Source organism: Heteronotia binoei, chromosome 11 (assembly GCF_032191835.1).
Source record: "Heteronotia binoei isolate CCM8104 ecotype False Entrance Well chromosome 11, APGP_CSIRO_Hbin_v1, whole genome shotgun sequence".
Taxonomy (NCBI): domain Eukaryota; kingdom Metazoa; phylum Chordata; class Lepidosauria; order Squamata; family Gekkonidae; genus Heteronotia; species Heteronotia binoei.
Window position 1 is genome coordinate 53511747 of NC_083233.1, and position 20571 is coordinate 53532317.

The 20571-nt window shown below is 47.5% G+C and overlaps 1 protein-coding gene across 1 annotated transcript; it reads right to left on the reverse strand.

Moving 5' to 3' along the window:
- Positions 1–395: 395 nt before the first annotated feature.
- On the reverse strand, positions 396–17340 carry SLC35E4 (solute carrier family 35 member E4). The gene is made up of 3 exons (XM_060249852.1): positions 17284–17340; positions 8509–9889; positions 396–3812 (listed from the first exon to the last, which is right to left on the reverse strand). Exons 2-3 carry the CDS (start codon positions 9143–9145, stop codon positions 3391–3393), a joined length of 1059 nt encoding a protein of 352 aa, XP_060105835.1. The 5' UTR covers positions 9146–9889; positions 17284–17340; the 3' UTR covers positions 396–3390.
- Between the last annotated feature and the right edge of the window lie 3231 nt (positions 17341–20571).

Sequence of the window (20571 nt, forward strand, 5' to 3'; positions counted from 1 at the left end):
CTCAGAACAAAAATATGAAAGGGAACACAGCATGCTTTTGTGATCGCACTTCCAAATAAAATTATATGGCATCAGCTAAGGAAGCTGTGGGTGAGTTTCACTCCAGGCCACTGGAAACCCGTGGGTGGCCCTGCGTAGTATTGGGTGCCATAGCAACCAACTGTGACCGGCAAGGAAAGCGAAGCCAGCCAGCCTACTTTGGCAACATGTACATGCTAGAAGCCAAAACCGCTGGAAACGCCAGGCAATTTCCTTTACTGAAATAGCTGCTTCTTGAGATACTCAACTCCCCCCTCCTTTGTAAGGGATCAGGGATGGAGGGGTGGGGCTGGTGCTCTCTTGCCTCCCACTATCTCTCCTTCCCTCCCTGAGGTCATTCAAGCACACAAGAGTAAGACAAAAATAGAACTTTTATTTGAAGGGCAAACGTAATTGGAGATGCCGGCCTGGCCTCATTTGTGCACTTGTGGTGCCAGGAGGAGGAGGAGGGGAGCTGGGCTTTACCACCATCACAAATGGCACAATACATATTTACTTACAAAGAAAGGGGGGGTGGGAGCATTTGTGATTCATGAAACAGGATGGATACAATCCAAGAAGACGCCAAACCACACGCACAGTCAGAGAAGGTGACACCTCCATCCTCTAATTCCTCAATGATGGCAACTCCCATCACACCTTGGGAGCAGCTAGGATTAAGGGAACCAGTTCCCCAAGGCCAGTTGCTGCTCTAGAAATCTAGCAAGGGACCAGAGTGCTGAACTCCCATGCTGGCGCTTTGGGGAGGAGGAGAAAGGGTTGCTCCCTTTCCACAGTCATCCCAAAACCAAATAGGACAGTAAACATTGACATCCAAGAGCCATTGATGCTCCAGTCTTCATCAAAGCTGGTTTTCTGGCCTTCCGCAGGCTGGCCATACTGTTCTGGCCAATCACCGTCCTTTTGTCAAGTGGAAAGTCTATGGCCTCCCCAGCCAGTGGCTGCTTATGGGCAACAAAATGGGAGATGGACAGATAATGTCTCAGGCAACACTCCCCATCCCCCACAGCTTACTAGAAAACAATGACTTGAATACTGGAGAAAACACTTGTCGCTTAAGCATAGTCATTCTTGTTGAATGTGATAGTGGCTGGCTATACAATGGTCATCTGTTTACCTAGCAGCTTAGTCCTCAACTAGAGTGGCACAGCAGGGTCAGTTCATTCATTAGGTTTCCCCCTAAATCCAAGAAAGGAAATGCACATATGCCCGAGTTTGAAAGCTACACGAACAATGACCCCTTCCACCTCCCCAGTAACCCTGACCTCCTTGAAGAAATCTCATGCACAGGATGGATGGATGGCGTTTAAGCACATAGCCTATTTCTTGTGCACTGTTGAATGTAGCATGTCAGGTAGCCTTTGCCCATACAACAATGACAAACCAATGCTGGGACAGTTTCCAAACAGCAGTTTGGAGGAAATGTAATGTGTGAAATGGCCTGGAGCCGAAAGAGGGAAATGAAAAGACATCTTAAAAGAAAAGGGGGATTTTACGCTTGCAAATAAATCATGTGACCCAGAGTTACATTTCAAACTGCAGGTGGGCAGGAGGGAGTTGTGTACTTGAACTCTCTCCTGTGTTTGTGTGGAGAACCTCCTTGCATGTAGAAACTAACACATCAGGAGGAAAGCTGGAAGCCATTCCCTGACATGCTAGCTTTCCATTTTTTAAAAATGGGCAGAATTCAAACATGCAGCCCACCATCAGCAGAATGAAATGGTAAGCCAAAGAATCTGATTTATCTGCATGTGTAGAGCAGCCCTTATTACTTCAGAATGTGTTGTAGCCGATAATCTTTCACTCTGTGGACAGTAATACTGACAAGACCACACCACACCAGTGGGTTGAAGAGATGGCCTTTGAAAGAAGATGGCAGTCAACAGTGTCTGTGTGTGTGTGTAGGCAGAATGGATCTATAATGCATTCACTCAGGCCCCAAAGTCTCCATTCACCCAGTAATCACACAAAGGCAAGCGTCTTACGTATTCCATTCTGGGCAGAAAACAAAACGTGGAAGCATACTCGAAAACTCCACACAAAATGGTAAAAACAACCAGTTACACAGCCCATGGGGCTGCTGTGCTCTGTCCAGCAGAGCAAAGTAGTGAAGGAACACCCACTCCAAGGAGGCCAGAGGCGAATCCCATCCATGCAAGGACTGCAAGAGATGGGCAGGCATGCCCACGTAGGCATGCACAGAGACATTAAATTTGCTCTGCCCAGCAGAGGGCAAACGTACAAACAAGATACCATTACACTAGACTTTCCACCTGGCAGATGGCAGCAGCGAGCAGGAACAGAGCCCCCTGACCTTGTGCAATACTTCATCTACCGGGGCATGTTCCTACGTGGGGGTTTCTCCACACAGCTGTATCAGTGCTTTAATATAAATGGGAGAGACAGGGAGCAGCATCCAAGGAAAGGAATACTGTGCACCAACACCACAATTCCTTCAGGCTGCTGTATCAGCTGGTGGAGAAAGAAGCCAGGATGAGTACAGCTGCCATGTAGCTTGCAGGAATCAGAAGTGCCAGACAGAACTTCGGACTCCTAACATTAAACCTCCCCCCCCAAACCCTTTTGCCAGTCTTGTGTAATAGCTAACCTTACCTCCATGCTGCACATGGCAGCTTAATTCTGTGCCTTTGGTTGATGCCTTCCCCCTTCCCAATTCCTTTTCAATAATCCACACTTTTACCTCTGAACTAGGACAAGGGAGCAGGTGGCTACCTCTGTGGCTTCAACATGCTGTCCCTGGGAATAGAGCTGGGAACACTGTCTTGCTTGGGGGGGGGGGGAGGGAGGAGACTTTGCATACAGAAAAGCAGCATGCCAAGAAGAATGTGCTCAAACGATCCTCCCTGACAAGTGAACTTTCCGTAGGTAAAGAGGTTTTTAAACAAGTGGGGGAGAATTCAAGCACGCTGCTCTTCAGTTGCAGCAGGCAAAGGAGGTATTTCTCAGAGCCCTCTTGCTCCTGCCCAGTGTAATAGTGTCAGGCAACTTGAGGGTTAATTATTTGGGGAGGCTAAACCCTTTCAACACTCTTCTAGCCACTAATCAGCACTGCCCTCTCTCCTGCAGGCTGCAAGAGCAGCTAATACGGTATTTGGTAGAGGACAGACACGTGTGCTTGAACAGAGCTCAGGTGGGATTTAACCGTGATGCTGGCTGAGGGAAACTAAATCACCTGCAGGGATTTTGCCCTTGCACGAGGAGGCCTTGTTTAAACTGGGACGCTACCTGTGCGGATCAAGTGCCCTATTTAAACACAAAGCCTCAGCTGGTCTCCTCTTTCAATCAGGGCTGAGCAGCTGCAGTCCCGGCCAGCCTGACAGGAGTCCCAGTTCAGTCTCGCTTGGCTCGCCTGCCCAAGGAATGGCAGCAGCTGGCGATGCGGTCACAGTGATGGTACATGAAGACCCCTACGAGGGTGAGGGTGATGCCCGCGTAGCCCAGCAAAGTCAGGTGGCTCCCGAAGAGCACGTGGGAGAGCAGCAGGTTCCCCACAATGTTAAAGTTCCCGAGGATGTGGATGGTGAGGGCGGAGGTCAGCGAGATGACGCAGAAGCTGGCCAGGTTGTAAAGCACCGAGCCCAGGCAGCTCAGCAGGATGCAGAGCCAGAGGCTGTTGCTGGAGGTCAGCGTGCCATCCCAGGAGGGGCCAACTTCCAGCAAGACGGCGGCCGTGAAGAGGATGTAGAAGCTGGGCAAGGAGGTCAGGCACAGCAGAGTAGGAGAGTCCATCCGCTCCTCCTGCAGCAGTGTACCTGTGGGGGAGAGCAGGAGAGTATCGTAATGAGAGCTTTCCACTAGGACTGGGAGACACCTGGCTTCAAATCCCTATTTGTCCATAAAACTCACTGGTGCCAGGCTCTCCCTACTCCCTTAAGCTACCTTGCTGTGAGGATAACACAGAGGAGGAGTCAGCTATGGGTGCTACCATGAGATCCTTGGAAGAGAAAGAAGGAGAGCGTGTCATCGGGTCACAGTGGACTCCTGGTGACCCCTTCCATTGAGCGTTCCAGGCAAGAGACAAGCAGAGGTGGTTTGCCACTGCCTGCCTCTGCATAGCAACCCTGGACTTCTCTGGCGGGCTCCCATCTAAGTATTAACCAGGGCTGACCCTGCTTAGCTTTCGAACTCTCATGAGCTGCTCCCTTGGAGGAAGGGTGGGGCAGGCTGCTAGAACCCAGTCCAGAGGATGCAAGAGAAACCAGCTATGTCCTGTGAAAAACCAACTCATGTTAAGGCTTGTAAATACAAAAAGGAAACCACTGTATGAGTGCTCAATTTTTAAAAAGTGTTTGTAAAATATTTTTAAGCAATAAATCTATGAATACACAAACCATTTGAGGTCCTTATTAATAAACTAATATTATTATAAAGTCACAAGTCTATCTTATTAAGCCAGGGCACTATTTCACAACTTTTTGTGTAATGGTGCCCGGGCTTAATAAGTATTTAGTGGCATATTTGTGGCTGTCATCAATCTTTAAAAAAGATCTTTGTGATGCTTATGGAATATTATCTTTGAATATTACTTCTAATGCATATATTTCACTAAGGACGATAATCCTTAGTGTACTGAATGTACCTGGGAACCTCATGTGAATCTTTCTTCTGAATGGAATTTTTGAAATAACATTTGATGGTTTATATTGACTTTTTGGATGAAACTGAAAGATTGAGGTGACAAGAGAGGAGGTCCTACAACTGATAGACGAATTAAAAACTAATAAGTCACCAGGTCCGGATGCCATACATCCAAGAGTTCTGAAAGAACTCAAAGTTGAACTTGTGGATCTCCTGACAAAAATATGTAATCTTTCATTGAAATCTGCCTCTGTTCCTGAGGACTGGAAGGTAGCAAATGTCACCCCCATCTTTAAAAATGGTTCCAGAGGGGTTCCAGGAAATTACAGTCTGACTTCAATACCGGGAAAGTTGGTAGAATCCATTATCAAGGACAGAATGAGTAGGCACATTGATGAACACGGGTTATTGAGGAAGACTCAGCATGGGTTCTGTAAAGGAAGATCTTGCCTCACTAACCTGTTACATTTCTTTGAGGAGGTGAACAAACTGTGGACAAAGGAGACCCAATAGATGTTGTTTAGCTTTTGATAAAGTTCCTCATCAAAGGCTCCTTAGTAAGCTTGAGAGTCATGGAGTAAAAGGACAGGTCCTCTTGTGGATCAAAAACTGGCTAATTAATAGGAAGCAGAGAGTGAGTATAAATGGGCAGTCTTCGCAGTGGAGGGCGGTAAGCAGTTGGGTGCCGCAGGGCTCAGTACTGGGTCCCATGCTCTTTAACTTGTTCATTAATGATTTGGAGTTGGGAGTGAGCAGTGAAGTGGCCAAGTTTGCAGATGACACTAAATTGTTCAGGGTGGTGAGAACCAGAGAGGATTGTGAGGCACTCCAAAGGGATCTGTCAAGGCTGGGTGAGTGGGCGTCAACATAGCAGATGAGGTTCAATGTGTCCAAGTACAAAGTAATGCACGTTGGGGCCAAGAATTCCAGCTACAAATACAAGTTGATGGGGTGTGAACTGGCAGAGACTGCCCAAGAGAGAGATCTTGGGGTCGTGGTAGATAACTCACTGAAAATGTCAAGACAGTGTGTGATTGCAATAAAAAGGGTCAACGCTATGCTGGGAATTATTAAGAAGGGAATTGAAAACAAATCGGCCAGTATCATAATGCCCCTGTATAAATCGATGGTGCGGTCTCATTTGGAATACTGTGTGCAATTCTGATCACCGCACCTCAAAAAGGATATTTTAGCATTGGAAAAAGTCCAGAAAAGGGCAACTAGAATGATTAAAGGGTTGGAACACTTTCCCTATGAAGAAAGGTTAAAATGCTTGGGGCTCTTTAGCTTGGAGAAACGTCGACTGCAGGGTGACATGATAGAAGTTTACAAGATTATGCATGGGATGGAGAAAGTAGAGAAAGAAGTACTTTTCTCCCTTTCTTACAATACAAGAACTCGTGGGCATTCAATGAAATTGCTGAGCAGTCAGGTTAAAATGGATAGAAGGAAGTACTTCTTCACTCAAAGGGTGATTAACATGTGGAATTCACTGCCACAGGAGGTGGTGGCAGCTACAAGCAAAGCCAGCTTTAAGAGTGGGTTAGATAAAAATATGGAGCAGAGGTCTATCAGTGGCTATTAGCCACTGTGTGACAGAGAGTGTTGGACTGGATGGGCCATTGGCCTGATGCAACATGGCTTCTCTTATGTTCTTATATTCTTATTTTTCTTCTCCATGTATTTATCAACATAGGCATTTAGGACTATTGATCTTCAGACTTGTGACTGTTTATAATAATATAATAGTTTACAGAGCTTTTTTTGTAGAAAAAGCTCAGCAGGAACTCATTTGCGTATTAGGCCACACCCCCTGACGCCAAGCCAGCAGGAACTGTGTTCCTGTGCGTTCCTGCTCAAAAAAAGCCCTGATAATTTATTAACATGGACTTCAAAGTGTTTTTGTATTAACAGGTTTTTTATTTAAGAAAATTTTAAAAGCACTTTAAAAAATCTGCGCTCTTCATACAGTGGTTTCTTCTTTGAATTTATCAACTTGTATCCTTCTAATCACCACTAAATGTTTCAGGTGGAGCAGAAGAGGAGCATGAGAGCCATTTCTCACAGGACAGCCAGCAGTCTGATCTCACTTTGGCACTGTGTTGAAATGCAAAGGCCAGTGCAGACCTGCTGTCTTAGAGCACTAGTGCTGTAAACACTGCCACAGCCTCCACTGTCCAGGAACAGAGGGGATCCCTTCCTGGAATGGAGACAAATACAAGGGTTCCCATGCCACACACAAAACAGAGTACAAAGCGACCTTGGCTGACTTGTGAATGACAGAGGCACACGAAGCTGCCTTATACTGAATCAGATCATCGGTCCTATCAAAGTCATTATCCTCAGTTTGTAAGAGGCCCTTCTAACCCAGGAAGGAGAGAAAGCCACCTCGCAAGGCTGATTTGGGGTGCCGTTAATGGTGCTAGAGCAGAAAAAGCCAGATGAAATTTACCAAGGCATTATCCTGCCAATGTCCCCATTCACATAGCAGGCCCCTTGCACCATTACCACTCATTTCCATCAGGCTTGCATAGGGGAATGCCCTGGGGAGATTGTGTCCCATGTTGATGGGTGGATGGGAGAGATATTCCCATCAGTATGTTCCACCTCAGTGCCCCAAATTGGTTGAGATCAGCCTAGGAAAGATGAATGGTGCTGGGAGCAGGGGGGGGCGGTGTTGCAAGAATTAGATCAGGGCAAGTCCCCAAGGGTGGAGCTTCTGATTCAGCTAAAGCACAGTAAAATAGGGCCCAATGAAACAGAAATTAGAGGGAGTTGGACCCACACCCGAATTTCTAGAAAAATGAAAACCTAACACACACCCATTTTGTCCTAACATGTAGACTAGGGGTGGGATGGGGTGGGGTTGGGGCATAATAACGTTACAACTGAGCTTCATCTGCTTTTTCGCAACAGGATTTGGAGCCCTGGCACACAACACAGGGCCGCGGCTTCTACACATTATTTCAAAATTGTGATAAATTGAGTGTGTTCCATTGCCAATGCAAGAACTGGGCAATGAATGAAGCATTTCCCATAGCAGCTCCCCAGGCAAAGAGATCACACTTCACAGGAATCACTGTCTTTCTTTCTACTTAAACACAGCACTAAAACAAGAGATTCAGATACCAGAACTGTAGACATATAAAACAAGGGATTCAAATGGCCCTCTGTGCTAAAACCATCTGCCTTTAGAACAGCTGTAACCTGCATGAACCATGGGCTGGATCCAACCAACTTTTACACTGAAGAAAAAGGGGGGAAGGCCCCCTTTGAACACCTGCAAGGGTATGCTGTGGATCATGAGATCCACACAGACAAAAGCCATGTGGGATGGAAGTGGCAGTCTTAAGGAGAGGAATTAAAGTGAGAGAGATTCTGCATTAGTCTTTGTCCTGGTCTCATTCTTGGCTCTCAAGATAGCGCAGGGCAGGGAGCAAGCAGGGAACACACAATCCCGCTCCAGAGATGCCAAAGCAGAATCCATGGAAAAGAGCTGCCATGAGGAATTCCGCACAGAAGAGAGGCAAGTGCTAAATGCTGAATCAGTTGGGAGTAGAAACAGCTAGCTGGATCCAACCCCAGGTAAATTAAGAAAACTTGCATAATTTCTCTTTGCGTAATTAGCATTGGTTACAGTGCATAATCTATTCAGACCAGTTACAGGGAGAGGCAAGGACATTCAATGGGCACGGAAGCCCCACGAAAGCATTCTGCTGGTCTCCGAGATGTGACCAGGCCTTGCTGTATTCTTTCAAACTTATCTAGCCATAAGAACTAGAAACTTGTTCTTTTAAAAATGAAAGCTGAGATTCTGCCCATACAACAGACTCATATCACACATACACAGAGGCCCCTGGAATGACTTACTCTGCTGGATGGATTTCAGCCCACGGAGGAAAGTAGCAGCAAAGAGGAAGCAGCACCCAGCTTGATCGAACTGCACCTCTCCGATGATGCTCAAGGAGGCACCCAAGCAAACGGGCCCCATGGCTGCGTACTGCAGCGGGTGGTGGTGCTTCCCCAGCAGCACCTTGGAGAGGGTCAGAGTGAAGAGCGGCGTGGTGGTATACACCATCTGAGCAAAGTCCAGCTGCACATAGTTGAGACCCAAGTTCCCAAAAGCCACGCTGGCGCAGAAAGTCAAGCTGAGTAGGAACACCCGGGCCTTGGCCTCAGGGCCAAGTGTGGGGTTCCCACTCCCCCCAGCCCGGAGCCTGGCCAAAGGTTTGCCCACCACCACAGCGGTCAGCATGTGCAGGGATGACAGCAGCACAGGGTACCGGAAATTGTGGACAGCGAAGATCCATTTGTTGAGGCTGGACATGGTCGTGCCGGTGACCAACCAGACGAACACAGTGGCCACGAGGGGAACGGCGTGCAGAGATGGAGGGGGTGACCTCCGCCCCCCATGCTTCCCTGAACCTGGCTTCCAAGGAGAGCGCGGCCACGCTCCATCCGCAGAGTTCATTCCTGCTTCATTTCTCCCCTGAGAGGGCAGGCACATTGGGGATGACAGCCTACCACCAATGGGAGAGAGTCCTTTTCCAAGCAGCTTTGAGTCTGGAGGCACCCCAGAGGAGGGTCACCTTATATCATATTCCCATTTCGCTGCTGCAGCAGGCTCTCGCTCCTCAGCTGACTGCCTCTGGCAGACCGTGGTGCCCACAGAGTGATTCTTACTCCTGTTTCTTTTCCAAAAGTCACTCCCCGTGACTCACCAGGATCAAGTTTCCAACTCCGGCTTGGTGGGGCTCCCTGGCTTGCTTGGAAGTTTCCCCGAAGAAACAACAAGAAGCTGGAACTGGGGGAAAGTTTGCTTCAAACGGAAAGCAAGTGGTCATCTCAGCTCCTAGTATCCTCTGCCTTAGCTCCGATGAGACAGCCGTCCGGTGACTGCTTGGCATGGGATGGGTCTCAGGGCAATTCTGTGGAACTGGTTAGATGACCAAAGAGCCTACAATTAAACACCCAGCAAAGCTCTTCTGCTTTATTACCGGCCTGCCCTCCTTATACACTGGCCGGCTCCAGGACTGGCTGAGCTGAATCCATTGTGCAAACAGATACCAGATGGAGAGAGAAGCAAGTGGAAAGTCTGATGGTTCTGTGGTTGGTGAGAAGCTCCACCTCTGGCATCAGCAGGCAGTGCAACAGCAGCAGCTGAAGTGAGTGTGCAATGTTAAAGTGAATGAGGGCAGGAAGCCGGTGCTCTCTGTGGGCCCGCCCAGGGCGACTCATCCGCGGCTTTCTCCTGTGGGAGGAAGAAGGGCAGAGTGAGAAGGCGGGGGGGGGGAACACCCGTCAAAAGCATCCAAAACAATCAGGCACTATGGAGACACACAAGAAGCTTTGAGTGACTGTGCCGGCATCCCTAGCAGGGTGGCAAAATATGCCAGGCTTCAGCCTGCCCTCTGTTTTCAATGTCAGGGCTCAGCCTTGGAAAAAAAACAAGGCATAGATGATGAAGACACTCATTTTATTTATATCTTGCTTTTCTCCTTCACAGGGACTCAAAGCAGCTTATCACATTGCTCTCCCTTCTTTTTTTTAAAAAAAACATTTTATTGAATGCTAATAAAATACAGTACAGTACACAGACTCAAGATAAAGCAATACATGCAAGAATCACCATACACATACAGAAGAGGGGAAGATTGCTCTCCCTTCTTCCACCCTACCCCTAAAATAACCACCTTGTATGGCAGGTTAGGGTGATGGGACCAAGATCATCTGGCTAGCTTCCACGATACAGTGAAGATTTAAACTTGGTCCTATAGTCAGTACTCCCTCTAACTTTTGGAATCCTGTGAGCAAAATCTCAACTTCGTGAGCTATTGGCACTAAAGTTGTGAGCTTCTGCATAAATTAGTTTGCTCTAGGGCCATTTTTCCTGAGCTAAGATTAAAATGTGTGAGCAGAGGCTAAAAAACCTTGAGCTAGCTCACACTAACTCAGCTTAGAGGGAGCACTTGTCCTAGTCTGCTACTCTGGGTACTGCTCACCGCTGTCTCTCTTAGTATCTGATGAAGTGTGCATTCACACAAAAGCTTAAACTCAGAATTAAACATTGCTGGTTTTAAAAGTGCAACTGGACTCAAGCTTTGCTCTGCTGCTTCAGACCAACACGGCCGCCTACCTGAATCTACCACACTTCTGAGAAACTGCAGAATGCTTTTCCTTTACTACTGAGTCATGACAGAGTCCCCTTCCCCACCCCAAGAAATCAGGCTTGAAGCAGTGCTGGACTAAACTCTGTGGAGGCCCCTAGGCAGTCAAAAACTCGGGGGGCCCTGGCAAATTATCTCAGAGTTGGAGCACCCACCCCACTGCCCTCTCTGTAGCCTGCTGGCAACTTCTCAAAAGCCCCTCTGATAAAGCTGTGGGGGAGAGGCAGAGAGAGACAAACTTGGCCATGTCGCCAGAAGCAGCCGCACCAGGTAACTTGGGCGTAGAGTGGCTCAGTTGCTGGCTGTGCATGCAGGCTGGGAGGGCTGCAAGCAGGGGGGAAACGGGGGGGGGGGGGGAGCCAACGTAGGGCCCCTAAAGGTGTGAGGCCCATAGGCCAGTACCTACTTGGCCTAATTGTTAATCCAGCTGCAGTTTGACAGGAGGAACTGTAGACATACCCAGATGCCTGTTTTGCTAAAAATTAAGCTCTTAGGCTAGGCCAATTAGGGAAACATCCTAACTGGAAATGAGTCCCAGAAGCTGAATCCACAGAACCAGAGCATCTGGGGTGTAGGTGTATAAGGTATGAATCACTGGAATCTGGGAAGCCAGCAAAAGGCCCACAAACCTAATGGCTAATCCTCAGAAGTATGAACCGGATCCCTTTCTGATTGCCACAAAGTGGCAAGAAAGAAGTTTCAGTTGAAATATGCCTGTGCAACTGAGAAGCACACACATTTTGTACAAAAACTTGTTCCTCACATCCGTGGTGAATGGCCTTTCCTGGTTAAAATTGCAATGCAAATAAACGTTTAAACCAGTGCTTTTCTCTGGAACATTCAGTAATCACAAGGGCAGCTGGCTTGCTGTGCCTCTATACATTTAGCTGAGAACAGCAACAATTAAAGCTTTCAATGAAGGTGTGAATCAGCCACCTGACTCACAAAAGATTTTTTAGCATGTAAGCAGGTCCAGAAAGGAAATTACATGCATTTAATAGCCGCAACACAAATTACCTCCCAACAACAAAAAGCTAATTTAGAGCAAAGGTTCATACATTTTGTCCTTTTAACAAAGTACCTGCATGCCAGTCACACCAAGACCTAGTTGCAATAATTTCTCTCTTAAAAACTTGACTTTGCCTGAATTTCTCTAGAGACTCACATTGAAAGACAGCTCATTTAGTTTCCTTTCCATTTCCATAATGAGTAAAGCCTGGGAGCACAGTCACAATGTGAGCAAGACCATGTTCAATTTTGCTAAGGCCTCTTTAACAAACCTTTCAGGCTTATGCTCAGTTTAAAAAAAAAAAACAGCTTGGCAATTTCTACCTACCTCTGCTCACTGCAACTGAGCCATTACAATTCTGAACGGCAAAGTGTAACCTGAATTGCCTTGCTTCAAATTTAGATGGGGGAATTAGTGTGAGATCAAATATGACAGACAGGAATAACAGGCGAGAAACATCACCTATGTATAACAGGTCAGTTGACGGACAAAACTTCTTACTGACTTTGATTTCAAATTAACAAAGACTGTCTTAAGCAAATTATAAACCATACATACAAGTACACTATGAAAAAATAGATTGAAATGGGAAATAAGACAAGGGAGGGAGTTGTAGCAGGAATATTTACCACCCGGATGTGCAGAAGTCTATGGAGAGAGGGGAGGTGCGAGAAACCAGCATGCACAACTTCAGAGGTCCAAGCACAAGGCACTTGGGGGTGCAATTCAGAAAATGGCCGCCCTTAGAGTGAACATGTGGATGTGCATTCAGGCACATATATTTAAAATGTATCTTTGAGTGAAAAAGTGTGGGAAGAGGGCTTGATTACTGGGCACTGATGCAAACGACAGGGATTGGCTGAAACTGGAACAGAAGGTGGGTTTGGAATGCTCAGCAAGAGGCGGATCTGGAACACCCTCAAAAAAGGTGGGTCTGGAATCCTCAGCAAAAGGTTTCCCTTTTTTAAAAAAAACAAGTTCATTGTTCCTTAATGGGGACATCCTGAAAGAAGGTGGCCCCAACAATAGTGGATGTCTGAATAATATTGTCTTGGTTCCTGGAGTCATAGAGCAGTGACAATAGGTGGGAAGCAGAGCTGTAGCTTAGACAACAAGATCTTGACAAGATTATGTAAAAGGAGGAGTTCCAGGAGCAGAACCAGGAACTAGCAAGAGTGTTCCCCCTTTGGAGACAAAGGCAAGACCTTTTGGAGCTAGACCTTCTGATCAAGCCCCTTTTACATACTTGATGAGTTTAGAAGGTCTGAGAAATTTATGCTTATCTGAGAGTGGGAAAGAAGGTAATAGATTGCCCTCAGGCCCAAGCAGATATGCGTTCTCTCTTTAGTCTACTACAGATATCCAGAGCCCCTAAGTTGGGCTGCCTCATGTCTGCAATATAGTTGGCACTTTGGTTCACAGACACCGGAGAGGTGCCCTCTCAGGGTGCCTTGTGTGGTTCAGCAAATGAGAGCGGCATGAGACACAGGTGTGCCATCTTTATTCAAGTTGATGGCCAGGCATGGGGGCTAAAAGCCAAAAGCATGTGGTAAATCCAAAAGAACACACACACCCCAGACTGACTGTAAACAGAAACAAAAGGGGGATAGTTTTGTGCCACCCAGCAACAGACGTAACTGCTCCCGATGCTGTTTTTAAAGTCACGTGGGATAACTGAGTTAGTTTAATGGGTCATACAGAAGATCAAGTAAAATGCTGTAGCTAGGCAAGCATCCTGTTTGCACTCTACATGCTAAGAGACATCTCACAATGCTTTAAAAGATATGGTGGCTACTTGACCTACTCTGTGACAGCAGCACTCTAAAAAAAAAAGTGCAGAAAGTTGGCTCAGGCAAATGGGTGCAGGGCAGGGCAGAAGGTGCCGGCCGACACACCAAAGGAAAAGGCTAACGTTTGAAACTGAAAAAGTTATGGCAAAGAGTCACACTAAAGCTGAAGGGTAAATTATATTAGCTATGGGATTTTCTATATGTTATGGGGTACTGATATTGAATATATGCTACTGAGCATCACTTATGTATGGTTTTAGAATTAATGAATACTTTTAGTTAAAGGCAACTGGTCCCTGTGTGTTTCTCTCCCTCTGGAGGCCTGACTTCCCTAGCCAGACTCTATCCACCTACAGAAAAGAAACCTAATGGGGTTTGGGGATCTCAGGCAGATGCTTAGACCCCTTCCTGGACCCCTACAGGAAGACAGAAGGAACTCCAAATATGGGCATGATTAACCATGTTGAAAAGTACAGGGAAAGCAAGGGAAATCTCAACCTGGGATGATTAGGCCTGGAATACCAGCTTGGCCTGGTTCAACAAAGGACTGGGCAGAGCTTGATGGCCCCTCCTGGGTTTGCAACTAATTTGCCACAGTGGCAAGCCTGGAGATAGCTGATCGCCATGGTAGCAACATTAGGTTTCCAGGGTACTTTCCACTGAAAAGCAGATTCCTAGGTGGTCCAAGAAGGGAAGTCACTCTTCTGAATGCTGGGGTCATTAATTATGGCCTGAACTCTGATGAGCCCTCACAAGACCAAAGAATAGAACTATTGTCAAGAGAGTGTCCTGTCCTAGGGGTGGGGTGGGGACAGGCCACCCTCCTCTGCATCAGCTTTTTTATTGCCCTTGGCCTGATTTCTCACTTTCTCAGTTTTCATATCAAACATTGCTTCCCTTCCACAGACAGCATGTGGCCTGAGAAATCATGAAGGTGACCCAAAATGTGGCTCCTGACTCAGGGCTCCTTTCAGGTTATGTGCCAGCACTCTGCATAGCAACTCCAGTCTTTGGTGGTCTTCCACCCAAAAAAGTTTATTGAAGTTATATGTGACTAAGAACTGGTTCTCATTATGCACACAGATATTCTGAACATTCAATAACTATATCCTTCGGACCGGTTCACACTGGTGACTGCATCATTAAGTGACAACTTACATGTCCCTACCTACAATATTTTTGTCTTCCTCCTTTCCCCAGAAGCTCAGACCAGCATGCATGTTTTTTGCCTTCTCTGCTATATCGTAACAAGAACCCTGTTGGGTAAGTTATGATGGGAGAGAGTGACAGGGCCCAAAGTCATTCAGTGAAATTTCATGACAGTGGGAAACTGAACCTGGGACCCCTCCAATGCTTCCTCTAAGCTGTGAAGTCTTGTGACCAAAATTCTACTTTGTGAGCTACTGGGATTATTAAAGTTGTGAGCTGCTGCATAAGTTAATTTGCTCTGCGGCCATTTTTCCTGAGCTAAAAATGTTGTGAGCCTGACACTAAAAAACTGTGAGCTAGCTCACACTAACTCAGTTTAGAGGGAACACTGGCTCTCCTCTAGTCCAACATTTAAACTACTGCACTGTGATTACTCTTGAAAATGTGAATGGGACCATAACTGACAGAACTTTCAGTTAAGCGCCAGATCACTGCAAATCATTGCACGCCATGAGATGGAACAGGTGTTGGGGCCCAAGGTGAGTGAACCTCACTCCCAGAAAACAGTTGTGTGTGGGAAGGATGTGCAGGTGAACAGCACATAGAGTGCAACAGAGGGAGAGGAAGGGAGAGAGCACCTGGTACTCTCTGCATGGGGCCCATCAAAACCTTAAACTGGCTCTGTCTAATGGAATGCTTCCCAGTGGAAACAGTCTGCATGTTCACATTTACACTGTTGTATGACATTCAGCTCCCTCCTCTAGTATACAAAAACCCAGTAAGGCATATATACACCTGTGGGAGCCAGACCCTGGGAGCTGCTAGTTCATTACAGCAGACTGACTTTTTTAGACAGGATAGCACTGCAATTGACTCTGCATGAAGAAGATGATATTGGATTTATATCCCAACCTATACTCTGAATCTCAGAGCTGTCACAATCTTCTTTACCTCCCCCCCCCCCCACAACAGATACCCTGTGAGGTAGGTGGGGCTAAGAGAGCTCTTACAGCAGCTGCCCTTTCAAGGACAACTCCTATGAAAGCTATGGCTGACTCAAGGCCATTCCAGCAGGTGCAAGTGGAGGAGTGGGGATTCTGGGAATCAAACCCCTTCTCTCAGATAAGAGTCCGCGCACTTAACCGCTACACCCAATTGGCTCTCCACCATCAGGGGTGGAATTCTAGCAGGAGCTCCTTTGCATATTAGGCCACCCTCCCTAATGTAGCCAATTCTCCAAGAGCTTACAAAAAAGAGCCTTGTAAGTTTTTGGAGGATTGGCTACATCAGGGTGTGGCCTAATATGCAAAGGAGCTCCTGCTAGAATTCCACCCCTGATCACCACTGTCTTTTGGCAGCTCATTCACAAGTTTTTACCTGATGAACTCATATGTCTCAACCAACGGTCTGCAATAGGTCATCTTTGTTCTATTTGGCTCTCTTCTCTTTTTACAGGCGTGGTCAGTTAATCTGAGAGAGTCTCATCCCAAATATTTCTTCCTTGTGAAACCTCCTATAAATAAATACCCATCCATATAAAACTCTGCACACAGCACAGCACTGTTGTATAGCAGAGGGATCCCAGAACCACTTTTCAAAGTCTCAGCCTCACGCAAATATGAAGCTACCTGATACAGCGTCAGACCACTGAGCCCAGCGCCACCTATTCTGCCAGCACCAGCTCTCAAAGATCTCGGGCACAGAAAGGTGCTTCCCAGCCCTACTACCAGAAACCTTCCCAGGTGGAGAGGGCAGGTGCTTGGAACTTCACAGGTACAAAACATGGGTTCTCACTGACCGAAACCTTTCCCATGCACTTTATGTCCATACAACAAGCATATGTCATTTGACAAAGTACAAAGTGGACAGGAAAATCTTCCCAAGTGTCAGTCATAAATATGTTTGAAGAACCAGGTTTTCAGCCCAGTCCATCCTAGCGAGCTGGTGGTATTTAAGTATCTTCCGAGGAGCTGAAGGGAATTTCAGATGAGTAGAAATTTTCCCACTTCAATTCTGGAAAGAATATGTAAACATGTTTGAAGATAATCTGATCTACAAGCCCCTGTAACTAAGAATCCACCACCAACATCAATATCCCCAGGATGACAGCCTCCCATCCAAGGAAGGCCTTTGACACACAGCTAACAGAACCAAGAGGTCCAGCTTTCCCCAGACTGTACCACTTCAGGCTGCAGGTGGAAATGACTCTGAATAACCGGGTGTGGGGAGAACTCCCTGCACACAGAAAAACAGCAGGTCAGGAATCAACCTACTCTTCAATTCTTTTTTTTGAAAAATGAGCATGAGCTGGGATTCTGTTTATTATTCCACAGGGAAACAGTCCCCCCCCCCCCCGCAGCCCTAAGTGGTCCAGTCCAAGAAAAGCGAGTCTGATGATTGTATAAAAGGAACTATTATTGCTTGGCATCGCGTCTGCACTAGTCTGCTAGGTTTTGGGGTGGGGGAAGGAGGAAAAACAGATTTGAGCCCCAGCAGGCCGAGGATGCGGCATCTTCAAGGTGACCCCTACCTTCACCAGCGGAAAGCGACGATGCTCCATCGGGAAGGCCGGGCTCGCCCTGCTGCTGCCTGCAGGGTCAGAGCCGCCGAGGACAGTCCCGCTCCCCCAAGCGTCACTCCGCAGGAGCCCGGGCAAAGCTCGCCTGCCCCGGCCGCTCTCGGCTTTTGCGCATTGCCCCCGGGCTGGCATCCGAAAGCCTCTTTCTCCCGCCCCAGCCGCCTGCCTCTTCCCGCGCGTCGCCCGTTAAGCCGCCTCCGAACCCCTCTTTGCAGTCCGGCGGGTCAGAACCGGGAGCAACAAAGAGCCAATTGGCGAGGGCTTCGCAGCCTTCCAAGAGGCCCCCGGGGCGAAAGATGCCCAGCGCCGAGCCGGAGCCGCCGGCCAAGGCTGTCCCACGGGCGCCCCCTCCCGCCCTCACCGCACATTGCACCCACCTGGCCGAAACGGCTTTTCGCGCAGGGGCTGCCCACGGCGCAAGGCTGCGGAAACCGGCCGCGGGCGCAGCAATGCGCAAAATTCCCCCGTCTCCACCCGTACGCGGCCATGACGCAGCTGCGGCTCTGAAGGCTTCCGGTGGGAGGTCGCGTTTGCGGAGAGAAAGCAAAATACCTCTTTTCTTTCTTCCAAACTTTTCCATCAGTGCCGCTGTGTTGTTGAGCTGCGCATCGAGAGTCCCCCCCCCCCCATTTTATTCAAGGCTTGCTAACAAACCCGGGGGGTGAGGAGGTCTGTCGCCCCGCGCCTGTACCTTTAAGAGGGCTGGCTCTGCAGAAACCAGCAGGTGAACGTGGCAATCGGCATGCTGGGAAAGGCTCAGGCGCCAATTAGAAACAGGGCAATTTTGTTCTTAACTTAACTCTCCCACCGCTGTAGGAGCACGGAAGGAGCCTGAACACATTTTCGAAGGGACGTGGGGATGGGGTCACTCCTGATATTTTTCTTGTTCTCTGACATGACACTACTAGGTCAACCCACCAAATGGCATATATCAAAGGCGTTTCCCCAGCATTTCAAACTACTAACTATAGTGTATTGTTCAGGTTGTTGCTTTAACTTTTTTTAATTGCAATTTAAAATTTGATTTTATTAAGATATGTTTGGACTGCAAACCACCTCGGGTGCCTGAAGCAGCCAAAGTGGTATGCAGTCTAAACACATCTTAAACTCTTTTCTGTATTCACAGATGAATACTTCTTAAAGGGTACTGTCTAGATCAGTGTTTCCCATTTGCAGGGTCATGACCCGGTACTGGGCCACGGAAGGGTCACAAGAAAAGCCAAAGCTAGCCCCGCCCCCAGCAAAGCTAGCCCTGCCCCATCTCTGTGTTGTGCAGAGAGGAGCTGGGCTGCCTCTCCTTCCTTCTTCCCCGCTCCCAGTGTTTGAAAGAAAAGCTAGCGTCCACTGGCACTGTAGACCCATGAAGTGTTTTTCAAGGTATGAGCTTTCCTGTGCCTTGCAGTATGTTCTTTTGGGGAGACTTCCCGGGGAGGCCTGGATGGCAAAAAAGGGTGTGTGTGTTTTTTTCAGCTGGGAGGGGTGTGGAGTGGGCATTCCAGTAGCTATTTTTTTTTACCAAACGATCCCTGGGCAGAATTTTTGCTAGCTGGGGTCATCTGATGGTGAGAAAGGCTTTTTTTTCTTTGCCCCCCCCCCTTCTTTCTTTCTTTCCCTGCAAGTGATGCTCTGTCTGCTTCCCCCCCCCTCCTCTTGGTGCTGGGAGGGGGGGAAGCAACAGTGGGAGAGCTTCTAGTGCCCTGGCCCCACTGGTGGACATTCTGGTGCTTTCTGGGCATTGTATGAGAGAATTTTGGACTGGATAGTCCACTGGCCTGATCCAACATGGCTCCTCTTATGTTTTATTTTCTTTCCATGTCTTTCTTTTCTTTTCTTTTCCTTTCCTTTCCTTCCATTTCATTCTTTCCCTTTCTTTCTTTCCTTCCATTTTTGCTGGATGAAACTTTTCTGTTCATCATACTGTGGTTGCAGACATAGGAGCTCTGCCAATGAAAAGTTGGCACCCCCAGTTGTAGCCAGGTGGCCTTCTATGAGATTTCTGTGTGAGTGAGTGAGAGTAAGAGGTGTGGGGCAGAAAGAGATTATTGGAGGTTACTGTGGTATATCTCAACAGCACTGGAAGAGATGGTACTATGAACTTGGCACCATTTTACTGGTCCTGCTTTTAACAGCTGTCTGACACCAAAATTAAAAAGGATGTAAGTAGTTCACTGGCTAAGTATCTGCACAATAGGTTGCTTTTAAAGGCATAGGAAACACAGCCAGTAAAAAGCTGCAAGCCCCTCATAAATATCCTTTTTGGGATAACTGCAGAAAAGCTTGTATGAACTTCATATAACTTGAAATTAATTCATTAATTGCAATACAATTCTCTGCTACCTTTCACATCAATTTCCCCGAGTTTCAACCAAAGAAAAGTATGAAAAATAGCTGTCGAAAGATTTTCTTGAAACCAAGCAAGCTTGGTTGTAGCTTGAGGCAGGGTTCCAGTAGTAGCAGCTGAAGGAAGGGCCTACTAAATGTGTCAGCATATTTTGAGGTAGAGCAGCTGCCAGGGCCCAGTGTGGGTGGTACACAGTGCTGGCATTCCTGTTGGCAATGGCAACAGCACTCCCAATTGCATACACTGACCAGTGCTGTTGAGGAAGGGATGTGTAGGTGGTGCAGGCAATTGAACATGGGCATTAGGAGTGCTTGCAAGCTCGAGAAGAATACACAAACAGATAGGTGCATGCAGGTGTGGGGGTGAAAAGAGAGGACGCCCACTTTCCACCCCCATTTTGACTCAGCATGAGTTTCAGAGAGATTTTTCTGAAAATGAATTTACTTCCGAAGAAGAGGCAGGTTTGGGGGAGTGCCCTGGAAGTGACATCACAGGAAAAGACGGAGTTTTGGTTCAGTGTGCCCCAGAAGTAATATCGCTTGATCCTTGACACCACAGGAAATGACAATTCCCGCCTCCTGGCCCCACCCCCAAAGTCTCCTGGCTCCACCCCCAAATTTTAGTGGGCCATGAAGGAGAAGTGTAAAAATAACTGGGCCACAGGAAAGAAGGGAGGGACAATGGCTCATTGGTAGAGCATCTGTTTGGGAAGCAGAAGGTCCCAGGTTCAATCCCTGGCATCTCCAAAAAAAAAAGGGTCCAGGCAAATAGGTGTGAAAAACCTCAGCTTGAGACCCTGGAGAGCCGCTGCCAGTCTGAGAAGACAATACTGACTTTGATGGACCAAAGGTCTGATTCAGTATAAGGCAGCTTCATATGTTCATAAGTTTGGGAAACCC